Source organism: Lissotriton vulgaris, chromosome 5 (assembly GCF_964263255.1).
Source record: "Lissotriton vulgaris chromosome 5, aLisVul1.2, whole genome shotgun sequence".
Taxonomy (NCBI): Eukaryota; Metazoa; Chordata; class Amphibia; order Caudata; family Salamandridae; genus Lissotriton; species Lissotriton vulgaris.
In genome coordinates, this window is record NC_141693.1 from 1,344,526,731 (window position 1) to 1,344,542,679 (window position 15,949).

The following is a 15,949-nucleotide window of genomic DNA, read 5'->3' on the forward strand; positions in this document are numbered from 1 at the left end:
CCAGATAGTAGGGGGTCGGAGTGTGAGCCGTGTGTAGGGACACAGATGGGTACTAGCACTAGGTTGCTATTAACCACTCCTCTGTTGCGGAGGGAAGCTTATCTGTTGAAGTTGGTTGCAACCGTGCGGATAGGGTGTTCATCACTCAGGTCTGAGGGGCATGGGGTTGTTACGGCAGATTCGTAGCTAATGGGGAGGTCTAAAACATCTTCCTCCGTGAGGTCTAGAGGGCTAGGCATGACAGGGGTAGGATTGTAGATAAGGAGGAGGGCCAAAACGTCCTCCTCCGAGAGTGGCAAGGACGCTTGCGGGGGCGCAGGTGTCTCAGGGATAGCGGTAGTTCTGCGAGAGCCTGAGATTAGAGAAGGAGAGTTCGGTGAGGTGCAAGGGGTTCTTTAGATCCAGAATGGAGTTGTGGATGCTCAGGGTTAGTTCCGAAGCTCTGCGGTGGAGAGTATCAATAACCCTATAAGAGGGAAGCTCTTGCGGGCAGGGGGCCAACGGTATAGGAGCAATTCTGATGGAATGAGCTGGTAACCTAGTGGTGAGGCTAAGTTGGCCAGTGTTGTGAGCCCTTGCAGGAGTTTCAATAACCATATGGGGGGGACGAAGTTGCGGGCAGGAGGTTAAAGGTTTGGGGAAGCTTCTGTTGGCGTGTGCTGGTAGCATGGTAGAGGGGCTAGGACGGCTAGAGACCTGAGAACAAGGGGGAGTTTCAGTAGCCATGAGAGAGGGGGGAGCTTGCAGGCCTGGGGTCAGTGGTATAGGCATGCAGCGGTTAGCATGCGCTGGTGGCATGGTAGTGGGGCTAGGTCGATCAGTGACGTGATCCCTAGCACAGGTGGTTTGTGAAAGGTGAGGCACCCCTGGTGGATGGGGGCGAGGGATGGTGCCTGGGAGCGTGGACAGAGGAGGTTTGTGCATATATTTTTTAATGAGGGTGAAGAGGTCCGCAAATTTAGTGTAGTCTTTGGGTGGAGCTTGTATAAGGATGATGCCGTTCTTGTATCAGGTGATGGTGAGGTCAGCTCGCACGTTTGCGGACGGTGCGATCGTGGGTTTATTGCCGTATGGTATGTTCCTGGCTTTGTGTACCTTAAGGAGGTTCGAGAAGGCTTTGCGCCATAGAGACGTTTTCCTGGAGTAGGAGATGAGGTCATTAATGAGGGTGCCCTTGCCCACGCTAAATCGCAGGTCGGATTCCAGGGTCTCAGGATGACTTTTCAGGATGGACTGTTTGAAGGACTTAGTGGTAGTTTTGTAGAGATTACTAGGAAAGACAACGGTGTAGTAATTGTCGCCCGTGGAGGTCGGGCAGGGCCCTGCCATGCTGGGGAGAGTGGGAAAACTCCAGCCAAGGATGTCTGTAAAGAAAAGTGAAATATAAAGGTAGAAGAACCCAAAAGGTCTGTCCTATGAGCTAGGCCTACCTAAAAAATGTGATGTAGTGCCATGATGACTTGTCCCATCTTACATGATCCGCAATAATGCAATTGGAGATTAACTTGAATTAGATAAAATAATCCATCCATTGTTCAGAGGGGATTACCAGGTCGCTTTCAGGCGAGTATATTCAGAGCTCTGTTAGTCATATGCCCATGCCAAAATGGCTGCTGCAGAAATTCACCAAGTCATCTTTCTATTACTATGCTGCTCTTTAATCAGTCCTCTTTCACTTTCAAGGGGGAAGCTCAAGGGAGTAGGTCAGATCAAGATGGCCGAACCATTTACTGTGGTGGGAGGATAGATAGATTTAGCCTGTTCCGTGTAAAAATTATGCTGCAATTTTGTGGTGGGAGGATAGATAGATTTAGCCTTCAAGAAAAAGCAGAAACACAGGGACTCAAAATGGGTTTCCCCCCTGGGTAGCCTCGATGGCCAGGAGTGACAAAAAGACGTCAAAGAAAGTAATAAGGCAAAGTAAAATGATAAGCAAAACTGCAGGGTTGAGGCAGCGGACGAGGGACGCAGCTCGCCCCAGGCGTCCCGGACGATAAACGCAGCATCTCAGCCTCAGAAGCCAGCCCCCAGCAGACAACAGCGCTGGTCAGCAAAGCAGCAAACGTCCTGCTCTTTGCGGACTCACCAGTGCCTTGGTTCTTCGACTGTCAGAGGCAAGAACAGTTGTTTATTCCAGAGTCGTCGCATGGATTTAAACAAGCAGATCCCACCGCTTGGGTTGGACGACCGGGGAGAAGTGCTCGGCAGGAACTCCGGCAATCATCCAATCAAATAGCTGAGGCCATTAGATCATCGGACTCAGCAGGAGTTTAACCCAGCAGTCCAATGGTTGGTGGTGGTCTTGCCCTCTGTGCGAGGAGCATAGCCGTACCCTGGGTGCGAAGGAGTGGGGTGTCTCCCCACAGCAAGGTCGAGGCAGCGGGGCAGCGACAGTGGACCAGGGACGTGGCTCGCTCCAGGGTATCATGCTGTTAGATCCAGTGTCTCAGCCTCAGAAGCCAGCCCCCAGAAGACAACAGCACGGGTGAACAGAGCGGCAAGTGGCCTGCGCTCTGCAGACTCGACAGGGCCTCGGTTCCTCGACTGCCAGAGGCAAGAGAGAAATCGCCTATATCAGAGTCAGCGCATGGCTTCAAACGAGCAACTCCCACTGCTTAGGTTGGACGACTGGGGATCAGCACTCCGTGGGAACTCTGGCAATCATCCAGGCAAATAGCTGAGGTGATGCGATCATCGGGCTCAACAGGAGTCAACCCAGCAGTCCAAAGGTCGGCAGTATCGTGGAAGATGAGTGAGAGCATAAGATAATCGGTGGATCCAGGATCAACTGTATGCCAATGGTAGTGCGCAAAATGGGCGATGATGGCAGGGTTAGACAGGGATATCTACCGATTCGGTAATCCCCAACCTGGAGCTCACTTGAGAAGCTCTAGTCTGGTGGCCATCTTGGTCGCAGTCAAAAAAAGCTTGAAGATCTTCTGTGAAGTGAGCCAACAAGCCTTGGCAACGACAAACAGACACAGTGTACAGGGAGGCGGTCTACATTGGCTAGAGGGAGATTACAGTGTCCCAATTTACAGAGAAGACTGGTCAGCCCTCTGGAGAACCAAGAAACCACCACTTGTGTTTCAGAACTGGGCGATGTCTGTGGGAACACAGGATTAACAAACTGGTCATCGATGTCGAGGTGCCTGCAGATGCAGGGAAGAGACGCCTGCACTTCAAGGAACAATCCTTCAGGCTGAGTCCTGGGTGACTCGAGGGATGCATACCCAAGGAGTTGCAGATCTTTGGAACACAGGGACGAAGCTGCAGTAAGATTCTTCCCATGGGAGCAGTCTTGCTGTAGTTCCCGGCTTGAAAAACAGCAGAGTTCCAGTGTCCATAAGCAGAAGAGTCTTTGAACAATGTTCAGACGACAGGCAGTCAGTGCCGGAAGTTATTGTTGGGACGAATTTAACGACCCACCCTCAGGGGAGCCCTTAAGTAACCCTAAAATAGGGAAGGACCTCTTCTCTAGTGACCCACCTATCAGAAGGGTCAGGGACACTACTCAGATGTCCTAGTCAGTCAGATGTTATGTTATGTTAATAACTTTTATTCAGCGCACAGCTGCCCCAGCGAAGGGGCGTCCTGGCGCCTGATCAAGTACCACAACACAACAAATCGCCGCTGAAAAGAGAGGATATCAGTTAACAGAGGTGAACAAATGAGTTTTTATCGCACGTCTGAAGAGAGTCAGGCTGTTAAGGGCACGGATATGGACAGGAAGAGAATTCCATAATCCAGCCGCCATAACTCGAAATGAACGACCTCCTATCCTACTCAGTCTAAACCTAGGCGTACTCGCTAGATGAAGAGATTCCGACCTGAGAGAACGCCTGGGGACATACGGGGAAACAAGACCCGTCAGGGCAGGAGGTGACGAGAATTTCAAGATCTTGAATGTCAGACAGAGAGCCTTGAATTTGATTCTCTGTCTGACCGGCAGCCAGTGAAGGGAGGTCAGAACTGCAGAGACAGAGCACCGTCTCGGGAGGCCCACAATGGCCCGCGCAGCGGCATTCTGCACCTTCTGCAGTCTGGTGGCCTCGGCCTGATTGACACCAAGCAGCAGAGCACTCCCATAGTCCAGCCAAGAAAGGATAGAGGCTTGGACCACCAGTTGCCGAGTAGGGGGGTCGAAGAATTTGAGGACTGGTCTCAGTCCTCGCAGAATACCATAGCAGGTAGCTGCAATCTTCTTTGTATGGCTGGTAAAAGAGAGGTTAGAATCCAGCCAGACCCCCAAGTTCTTCACTTCGGCCGCTGGGATGGGAGTCACCCCCAATTCAGGAGGCCACCATTGATCTCCCCACAATTCCGCTTGCTTTCCTAAGATCAGGACTTCGGTTTTCTTGACGTTTAACTGTAAGCAGTTAATACGCATCCAATTCGCCGCGGCTAAAAGCCCTGCGCGAAACCTGGGGGCAGTCACCTCAGGGTCCCCACTGAGTGTCACCGCCAGCTGCGTGTCATCGGCGTACTATGTCATGGTTAAGCCACTTTGTCTGACGACAGCAGCCAGCGGTTTCACATACAAGTTGAACAAAGTGGGGCTCAACGCAGAGCCCTGAGGGACTCCTAGACCCAGAGGATGGAAAGAGGACTGACCAGGTGGAATGGCCACTTTAAAAAACCGGTCCGAGAGGAAAGAGCGGAACCATTGAAGAGCTTTCCCCTCAATTCCCACTTCCTCCAGCCGCCGCATCAAAATGTCATGAGACACCGTGTCGAATGCGGCGCTCAGGTCTAACAAGAGGAGCGCCGCTGTCTGACCCGCATCCAGCACCGAACGAAGATGTTCGCTCATAAAGAGCAGAGCTGTTTCGGTGCTGTGTTGTGCGCGAAAACCATTCTGGCTCTCGTCAAGAATATTATTGCGAGAGAGATGGGCAGACAAGATAGAGTTCACGTGTGCCTCAGTGACCTTGGCGGTCCAGGGCAGGAGGGAGATGGGGCGGTAGTTCTCGGGTAGCAGAGGGTCGAGATTAGGCTTCTTCAAAATGGGGCTGACCACTGCTTGCTTCCAGGAGGCAGGAACCACGCCCTCAGCGAGTGAGAGATTGATCAAGTCCAGTATGGGCTCACGGCATAGGGGCGGGAGAAGAGTAATAAGCTCTGGCTTCAAAGGGTCTAGAGGAGAACCAGATTTAATTTTAAGGCTCAGAGTATCAAAAGCCTCAACCGACAAAGCAGGTAGGGAGGACAGCGGTTCGCAGTCCAGAGCCCTTTCAGCCCTGGGCTCATCACTGGGCACAGATGGCATGAACCCTCGGTAGATTACCTGCACCTTATCCACGAAAAAGGATGCCAAGCTTTCACAGTGAGAGTCCGTGCAGATTTCTAGCGGGGTGGCCCGTTTTCCCATCAGATCTTTGAGCACCTTAAATATTAATTTAGATGGGTTAGGGCTGTTTGAGAACTCAGAGGCATAATATGCCGCCCGGGCTTGACAGATAGCTCTGTGATAGATCTTGAGCTGGGTGAAGTACAGTGATTTTAATGTAGGGTCGAAGGATTTCCTCCACGCCCTCTCAGCTTGCCGGCATGTTCTCTTGAGCTCGGCAAGGGTCTCATTATACCATGGGCTGCGCGTTTTAGCATGACATTTCGACCAGCGCATTGGTATAAGAGAATCAAGAGCAGTAAGGACCCAGTTACAGAACTGTTCATATCCCTGTTCCACATTCGACAGGTTGCCCAAGGGCTGTACCTCTAAGATTTTAACGAACTCCTCCATTTTGAGCTTACGCCAGTTTCTTTTAAGGGTCAGTCTGTCCACAGGTTTAAATTGAGGGTCATCCAAGGGACATGACACTTTAACCAACAGATGATCAGTCCAGCCCACCGCCATCGGGTCAGATGCCCTAGCCCGAGCCAAGGTGGTAAAGAAGGGGTCAAGGATATGACCTCCTATATTGGTGGGGGCGGTGACTAGTTGGTTCAGTTGCATGGCTTCAAGGTCCGCTATCAAAGAACTGATGGGTAGGGAGGACGTCTGATCGAGATGTATATTCAGATCGCCTACGATGTTAAAGTTAGCACATCTAGGAGCTAACGAATTGACCATGTCAACGAGAGCGGCCTTGAAGACCGTGTCATTCCCTGGAGGGCGATAAATAAGCAGGCCACTAAGGGTGAACTGATGGCTGACAGTAACCTTGAAAGAGGCGCTCTCGCACATCGGCAGATCAAGAGCTTTCCAATCCGCCGGAAAGCAAGATTTTGTCGCCATGGCTATGCCTCCTCCCCTAGAAGTGCAGTTCAGAGTAAATACCGTATAGGTGGAAGGAAAAGCCAGATTTATTATGGCAGAGTCGGCGTCCTGTAACCATGTCTCAGTAAGAAAAATGAGGTCAGGTGAGTCCTTGTCAATCATGTCACGAAGGGACTGATGGTGCTTGACCAATGATCTTACATTAAGGCTCCATATACTAAGTGCTCGCTCAGTGTTGTCAATACGAGTACCTAGGGTAGGTTTTTCTATAGAGCGCACCCAGATGGGGGAATCTAGAGAGAAAGGACAGTCATAAGGTCCCGAAAGTGGGAACACCAGATCATGTGTACACGCCAAAAGACCGTCCCTAATGGAGAGGAGATCGGCGCGGTTGTACCTGATCGGCGCGATGAAATCCATGGTGAGATGAGAGCAGGAAGCCAGAGTCCTGTGCCCGCACCCGCTACCTCGACGCGGACGAGCGCAGACGGGCAGGACTCTGGCACGACTCCGGCTAAGCGACGGCGTCCCACTGCGCGTTCCCGCTGCGCGGGAGAGGACGACTTTAAATAGGCGTCTCAAAGTGCATCTCGAGCGTGGGGACGCTCCAAGATGGCGCCCGCAGGAAGTAGTACTCACCCAATCCAAAATGGCGCCCACAGAAATCCACAGCGGTGAGCGTTCCAGAAATTATGTGCAAGTAAGGGGACTGAGCCACACAAAAGCGGTAAGTTAAAAGCAGGGGATACAGCAACCTAAAAGAACTAAAATACAATAAAGGCTGAATAAAAAGTGCAGCGCACTGGCAGCGCGACCTGCGCTAATGCAGCAAATGATCACAGAGTGAGGCGCAGGAGTCCGCCCTAAATAGGCGTCTCAAAGTGCATCCAGAAAGATGCTCCAGGGACCAAGATTCAACCTGATAGAATAAGGTGCCACCTCGAGGACTTTTGGGGCACCTCCCTAAGGAGATCTGGGGGTGGTCCCTCTCCTGGCCTTTGGCCGGTTTCATGCAAGAGCGGGAGGAACAATAGTTACTTACCTGTAAACAGGTGGTTCTCCAGTATTGGTGTCTTTCATAGATTCACATGCCTGAATCATTCCCCGTCGTCGGAGTGGGAGTCCCACGGTATATAAAAAAGTAATAAAATGCCATAATACATATAGCAAATATCAGAAATACCCAACCAGGAAGTAAAGTAGCACCAGCTACAGTAGAAAAAACCCTCACACTCGTGACTATTCTAGTCATTATGTCTTAGTCCAAACTGCAGCCAATCAGGCGACAGCACCCACCAGAATGTTCTCCCCAGAGGCTCAGGCTCTCAGATTTTCTACCGCACGTCGTGTGAAGGGAGTCTCCCTGAGCTCTGCTCAGTTTTTTCTTCTACACAGTTAGTTTCTTCAACTTTTCAGATGTCTTCTTCAAAATCCCTTTTCAGGGCCTGTGATTCTTGTGGGAAGCAAAGACTTTTCAAGGAAGATCCCCACAAGAAATGTTTATATTGCCTTTATCCTGACCATAAGGCAAAGGAGTGCAAGATCTGCCGGACCTTCCCCCCCTAAGACCATCAGGGATAGAGAAGGTCGACTACTATTGTGGCTAAACAGACTCAAGGACAAGGAAGACCCTTTATCTGAGGTAGGAAGCTTGGCCTCTGGGTCTTCATTTATTTCTACTAAGAGGAAGGCGGAAACTGAGGTTTCATCTCCAAGGGCTAAGGTGACTAAGATGGCCCAATCCTCTCAGGATGCTCCTGGGCCTAGTACTTCGAGTAAGACTCTCCCACCTGCTAAAGGTGATAGTACGCCCTCTAAGAAGTCTAGGAAATCTTCAGTTCCCAAGAAATCTTCAAAATCTGTGCCTCCTCAGTTGCCACCTTTGACAATTTCAACGTCAAAACAGGACTGTGTTTCCTCCCATGTGGCCACGTCTACCACCTGCACTATGACTTTCTCCTCTCCAAAGCCTACTCTTGTCATGTCTTCGGCTTCATCACCTACTCTGGTTCATGTTCAGATCAGGCCTATCTCGTCGTCGACAATTGTCCCGTCGACGACGGCTAAGGTACCGTCGACGAATTCCTCGTCTACGACTTTGATGTCGATGGTTGGATCCCCGTCGACGATGAAGATGCTGCCGTCGACGAAGTCATCCCACCTGGTTGGGTATTTCTGATATTTGCTATATGTATTATGGCATTTTATTACTTTTTTATATACCGTGGGACTCCCACTCCGACGACGGGGAATGATTCAGGCATGTGAATCTATGAAAGACACCCCTAATACTGGAGAATCTAAGGCTCCTGAACTGGGCCAAACTGGTTTATGCAAGGAGGGCACATTTGGTGCCCTTCAATGCAGTCTGGAGGTGCTCTGCAGCGCCCCCACGCTACCTAATTCTGAAGGAGAGGTGGTCACACCTCTCCTTCACAGGAAATCCTTTGTTTATCTTCCCCAGCCAGAGTGAAGCTCTTCAGAAGGGGGCAAAACACTGTCTAGATTCAGCAGGAGCATGGGCTGGCAGTCGGTTCCTGTAAAGCTACAAAAGAAGGTATTGGGGGTCCTCTAAGCAGACCCCTAGTACATGGTATCATGCAACTAACACTGGAATTGGTGTAGTTGCATTATTCCAACATGTTTGAAAGCACACATGACCAGGTTCGGGGCAGACCTTATGTAGTTAGACATCTCGATTTGCCATTGTCCACAAAATACCTTATAATGGCTATACAATACCTACAAAGCCCAGAAAATGGAGTCTGGGGTTTGTAGGGGTACCCCCACACTTAGCACTTTGCACCTTGCCCTTGGATGAAGGGCCTACCTTAGGGATAATTTATAGTTTTTAAGTGCAGTCACCGGGATGTAAGGGGAACCTTATATCTGAAGTGAAGGGTGCATGCATGGCACTTCTGAAGACACAGTTTGTATGGCTCCTATGGGTGGCATAATACATGCTGCAGCCCATGGGATACCAATGGGAGACCAAAGCCCTGTGCACCTCAGGACCATATACTAGGTATTTATAAAGGTACCCCAGTATGCCAATTGTAGGGGGTACAACGTACTTTCCAAGCAAATTTAGTGGGGAAAGCACAGTCACTGGAGTTCTGATTAGCAGGATCCCAGTGAACTACAGTCAAAATGTACTCACACCAGGCAAAAAGTGTGGGTATCTATTGCAGAAAGATCCTACTTTTTTACAGGGATCTTATTTAGTTTGTGACATCATCTATGTAGATACTCGCCAGCTCTCCTCGAAATGCATAGAGATTGTCTACAGACTCTCCATCCTTTTGTTTTGCTTGCCATAAGACATATCGCTTGTACTCTGGATTGAGCTCTGGGTTAAAGTGTTCTTTTAGGACGGTTACTGGTGCATCACAGGTGCCTTCTGTTCCTGTTTTGGGCAGATTTTGGAAGAATGTTTAAATTCCTTCCCCAACTTAATACAGTAAAAGTGCGCGATGGATGGAGGATTTGCTTGTCTTTTGACAATCAATTATTCATTTTACTTATACATTAGCTCAGCAATACTAAGCCTTAACAGTGGCTGCTAGTTCGCTGAATGGCAGGATTTTACATGCTGTGTTGTCCACTTACATATGGCTGTATGCACTGGAGGTCTAGGGAAGTGAAACAGAAGCTTGATGCTATGTGCCAAACGCATTGTAACTTTAACTATGTATCATAGAAGATGACCTTATCTCACAGTCTATTCTTGAGGTGAGAAGGTTTTGCGTTGCATTATCTTTAACAGTTTAACAGAGGAAAGTCGCTATTTACCTGGAGGTCTGATAAATAGCTGCTACCAAGCATTAAATATACTGTACAGTATTGTTTTCATGTCATAAATTTGTTTCTGCACTTTTGATCACATTTTGTTTTTGCAGGATGGTCATAACCATTTTTTTATAACACCAATCCATCAAAAAGAAAGTGGTTGGCAGTTGCCCTAAAACAAACCATTCCCCTGGAAGGTAATGTTACCACAAACATGGCTCACTTTTACTGTATTAACAGACAACCGTATATAAAAGAGTTCTATATGTAGTGAAATTAGAAAAGTTCTCATCATACTTACACATACTAGTCTTCTCCAAGGATCGCGCACAGGTCTCTTTGAGAAGGTCACACAGATGTCTTGTGGCATTATTTCTGAAAAATAAATTTAAAAATATATAAATTCTATAGTGCAGCTTTATTCCTTGACATAACTCCTCTTCAAACAGGCTATTGTAAATTCACATTGCCATTTTACATTAGAAAAGCAAGAGAAATTTGAAGTATGATCATCATGAATTCTTTATTTTGTCCAATAAGACCTTAAAAACACAGGTTAAAAATATGTAACAATTCATACATATAAATTTCCAAAGATAAAATGCATGTGCAATACAATATCAAAGAATTCTAAATAAAAGTTATAAGATGTGATAAATACATTAAAATACACGTGTGTTGCATTTAAAATTTAAAAAGGGGTAAGGTTGGTACCAATATATAATCACAGAAAGGGGATGAAGTGATCAAATTAGGCAGAGCCTGATTTTAAAATAACTCAGCGTGCACACCACATGGAAAATAGATATCGGAAGACAGAATACACAATCGGCAAACTGGTGTCATATTTTAATATCCTATAGGCCTCCGCGCAGTGATTTGTTCCAAGGTTTCTACATATCTGTACTAGCCATTGGCATCTAGCTTTCTTGTATGCCGGACAAGAGAATAATTCATTTTGTAATGAAAACAACTGTGGTTGACCAAAGGTTGGCCCTTAAGCTTCGATGTAGGGAAGTCAGTAGAAGGCTGTGCACGTCACATGTGGAGCTAGCCACATAGAAACTCCACTGTCAAAACAGATACCAAATCGTATATCAAATGGATTGTGCACCAAAATAAGAAGTCTGCAGCAGGTGTAGTAACTAGAACAAGTTCCTTTATTATTATAAATCTTTTAAAAAGGCCTCAGCCAACGCGTTTCGTTCCCGTAGGAACTTCGTCAGGGCTTTGTTGTTTAACGGCCTCCCATGGAGCAGCCAAGGAAACGCAAATCACAACTACCATCCACGTTGTGGGCAAGTAAACCTCTAAATCTTCTAGCTATTGAAAGCGACGTGGTCAGTAAGGAAGCAGTAAGTCAAATTTGCATCAAGTAAGGATGGAAGCAGTCACAGTCCGAACAGATGAAAGGAAATAATATTCCAAAGCAGCTAGACAATGGATCAAGAATGCAGGTCTGTAGGTTGATCAGTGGGCCATATATTGAAGGCACAACTGCTGTATGGTAACGTAGGTACTCAGCATGGACTGCGACCAGATCAAGCTTAAAAGTATTAGAACAATGAAACCGGGGTAAGCACTGCAAGTAAACAGAGATAAAGTGGGATATGGCATGAATAACTCCTTATCACCACATCAGTAAGGTCCTCACCATCTTATAGGTATTTACTTAGTTCTAAGCGGCCACGTCCGGACAAGCGGTAATTCGAATTACCGCTTATTTCCTTTAATCTGATAGCATTAAATACGGTTCATAAATATGGGGCCCAAATATTAGGCTCGTTACGGAAGAGGTTGCCTGAAATCTTGTCTAGTTCCGGTGCCTTAGAGGGGTTAACCCTGCTTAGGGCATCCATTATCTCTTTTAGATAAATTGTTGAAACAGCAGGGATAGGTAGCTGCAAGTGGAAGCACTCGTCAATGGCCCGCCCTGCTACACCCTCTGCCCTTTTATATAGGGGTTCAAAGTGGGCCTTCCAGATTTCTGCCTCCAGATTTGGTTCTTGTTAGATCTGGGGGTCTCTAATTGGCAATGGTATTCACCTTTGTGGAAATAGGGACCCTTGCTTCTAAGTCAGGATAAGGGGATTATACTCCTTAATAACCCCTGCTCACCCCCTTGGTAGCTTGGCACGAGCAGACAGGCTTATCTCAGAGGCAGTGTGTTAATCATTTGTGAATATACACAGTAATAAAGTGAAAACACTACAGATGGACACAACACAGGTTTTTTTAAAGTAAGTATTCTTTATATAGACTTAAACACAAGATCACAAACGACAAAAATCCATAATACTACACTTAAGATTGCTTTAAAGATGATCAAAGTTAATTAATTCGAGTTAATCAAGTTCTCAACAAAGTACCTAGATGCGTAACGCAAAGTGAACAAAAGGCTCGGAAAAGGGGAGATGCGTTGGTTTCGTGATCCGGGGGAAATGATGCGTCATACCTTAATGCTTGCGCAGAGTAGGGGATGCGTCGTGATCCTTACCGGTGCGGAGGTGATGCGTAGATTCTCGGCCTGCGGGCCCTTTGCGATGCGCAAGATGGCGCCTTGATGCGATGCGATGGTCCGGTTGCGATGCGAGAAGATGGCGCCCTTGATGCGACGATGCAATGACGATGCGTTACGCCCTGGCAGCCTTGCGACGACTCTGAACTTTGGAGCCGCGACAGGCCCTGCGACACGCTTCTCCGGTGATGCGATGGCAACTCTGTCGATGGCGTCACGCTTCTCCAGTGATGCGACAGCAGGCAGCTTCGATGAACACGCGCTTCCAGGGAGATGCGGCGAAGGCTTGTTTCTCCGGGGATGCGATGATTTCAGCTCTGGCGGCGACACGCTTCCTCTCGATGCATCACGCTTCCAGGTGAAGTCCTTTGTCCCTGAAACTTCAGCAGGAGGCAAGCACAGTTCAAGCCCTTGGAGAATATTCTGAAGATGATGAAAGTCCTTAAAAAGTTCCTTCTCCTTTCCTTGGCAATGAAGCAACCACTGCAGGCCAACCCAGCAAACAGCACAATGGCAGAGGGGCAGTAAAACTCCTGCAGCTTCCTTGGTTTTCCTCCTTGGCAAAAGGTTTCTTGTTTCAGAAGTGATCTAATTTCATGGGATCAGGGTCCCAATATTTATACACCAAAATCCTTAGTTCTCTGAAGGCAGAGAGGCGTCTGCCTAGTCCAAACCAGTTCCTGAGCACTCTGTTTACATGGCTCTCTTCTTCCTTTCACTGTGCAGGGCAGTGACACCAGCCGCCCAACAGGAGGTAGAGCCAGCACAGGGGAGGGAAGATACAGCTATGGAGCACTTTGTTGACATTATTCCTTCTCTCCTTTTACAGTGCAGGGCTGAGACATCAGACAAGCCACAGGAGGTGGCGCTAGCATTGTAGAGGGAAGGTCCAGACCTATTCAGGTCCCAGGTGCAACTCCTCCCTCCCATCTTGTTGCAGATCTCTCTATTCACCTCTGGGCTATCCCAGCCTGTATCCTGGAATCCCCCAGCCCTGTCACTCACAAACCCAGACAAGGAATACACAACCTAGCAGACGCAGGCCTGGACAGTTAGGCAAGAAAATACCTACTTACTAAAAGTGGTATTTTCAAACACAGAATATTAAAACCAACTTTACTGAAAGATGTACTTTATTATTCTGAGTTCAGGCATACTAAATAAAAATCCAACTGCCCATTCTAGCCTATGGAGAACAGGTAGCCTTGCAATAGTGAAAAACGAAAATGGCTGTAATTCACTATTAGGACATGCTACAAACATAAGAGCCTGTCCTACCTTATACATACAATGCACCCCCTGCCCTTGGGCCTACCATAGGGGTGTCTAACATGAGGAAAAAGGAAGGTTTAGGGACTGGCAAGTGGGTGCACTTGGCCAAGTCACCATGGCAGTGCTAGACTGCACACAGGCCTTGCAAAGGCAGGCCTGAGACACACTTTACAAGCTGCTTCTGTGGGTGGCACAACCAGTGCTGCAAGCCCACCAGCAGCATTTGATTTACAAGCCCAGGGCACACATGGTGCACAGTACTAGGGCTGACAGGTAAATCAAATAATCCAATCATAGAATCACCAATTAGTACAGCAATTTAACATAGGGAGCACTTGCACTGTGGCACTGAAAGGCAGTGGCACAGTGCGCAAAGCATATAACCGGCAAAAGCATATCAAAACAGAGGAGGCAATCCGTCAAAAATGGAAGGGAGACTCATGCCAATGATGTAAGGTCAAACAGTTCTATTGTCAGTTTGCCATCTGTGCTGCCAGTATTTACTAAGTTCCAAAAAGTCCTCATGTCCCTGAAACATAGGGTATTTTTCAAGCTTTCCCACTTTTCTGCCTCCCATTGTTTCTTGGCCATATTGATTATGTTTTTGTGGTCTGTTCGCTTGTCTTTTATTAGAGGTCTATCTAAAACTAGCGCTTGCTTGGCCTTGCGACTATCGCCATTATAACAAGGGTGAACCGGGGTTTCCTTTTCCCTAGATTTGGCAATGGGAAGAAAATAGTTGCCAGATCAGATACTACACCTTGGTGATTGTTTGTGATTTCATGTAGGGCAGTAGTGGATACAGCAGTTTCACTAAATTGGCTTGCAACCATAAGATTTGGGATAACAGTTTGATAAAAGGAGGCTAGCTTTTCCTGGGATTTACAAAATGCCCCCTATTTTACTCTCCTCCTGCAACTAGATAGAGTTAACCTGGGACTGGTTGAAATTTGGCCTGTGTTGACAACCCTGGGGCAAGGCGATACCATCTTGAGAATCAGGGCATTATGGTCACTGTCATATCGAGGCATGACCTTTAAGTCAATCACCCGCTGCCAAAATTTGGTGTCCACCAAGATATAATCTAGAATAGAGGAACTACCTGGTCAACTGCAGGTTTGGTTCGCCGGGGAGTCTGATTTAGTGCGCCCGTTGCAGGTCCTGAGGGAGTAATTCAATGTAAAGATGTTCCTTTGGAGTACCAGTGAAGTCCAGGCCCTGGTTGCCTGAATGTTTGGTTCTGGTATGGCCCAATACTGGTCCTCCTCATTGACATTACCCCCAATTAGGTCTTTCAAGGGTTCAAACTGACAATTTAAGTCACCAGCAAGCATCACTAGGGTGTTGTCAGGAATAGTGTATAAAAGAGTAGTCAGTTGCTCAAGAGCTGTCGACTAATGGCCTTTGCTAACTGGGCGGGAATAGACATTAATTACAGCTATTCTAATCTTGGCGGGGAAGCTCAGACTAACACAGAGTATGCCACGAGAGGAGGCCTCAACCTGTTTAGCCGTGCAACCCAGGTGCACGGCAATCCAGGTACAAAGTCCCCCTGTAGGTCTTCCCCTTACCCCACTTGTGGCTGTTAAGCAGAAGTTCTGGAACATGTAAGTATCGTTATCTTGGTTGAATGCTCCCCACTCCGGATTGTCAAGTTTGGAAGTGAGGCCCGCAATGTTCCAGGATAACACATGAAGCTTGGGTATGTCTTTTGATGGCTGGATTGTATTGCTTGGTTCCTCTAAGATGGGACACTCGGCTCTGGGGGATATGCTTTCTATAGTCACCCGCTGGTGGCCTATGGGTACCTGCGAAGGCCTCAGAACTCTGCCTATTGCAATAGAATTTGTAAAGGCCCTTTCCACTCTCTCGCTTTGGGCACTTCCCACTCCAACAACCCTCTTAGTGGCCCAGTCTGCTACCTGTCTAGAAATAACAGGACTCTTGCGCAACCTCCTCCAATCATGGGGTCCCACCTGTAATACCACTGTGGATTTGATTCCACAATCAGTAGCTGTGCTGGTTTTAGTCAGTCTACTGCTTCTAGGGACGCAAATCTATTTGTAAGTGGGAGATTAAACAAAAGTGGGCTTGGTTGATCCTGCCCCAAAATGGTATTTTGCTGGTACTGGTACCTTGACCCTGCCCCA

The 15,949-nt window shown here is 47.8% G+C and overlaps 1 protein-coding gene across 1 annotated transcript in view; it reads right to left on the reverse strand.

Moving 5' to 3' along the window:
* Nucleotides 1-15,949, reverse strand: part of SYCP1 (synaptonemal complex protein 1) — a 5,090,281-nt gene that overhangs the window by 4,498,885 nt on the left and 575,447 nt on the right. The window contains exon 6 of the mRNA XM_086919665.1: nucleotides 10,311-10,384. Within this exon, the coding sequence (XP_086775791.1) occupies nucleotides 10,311-10,384 (74 nt within the window). The remainder of the gene's footprint in view (nucleotides 1-10,310; nucleotides 10,385-15,949) is intronic.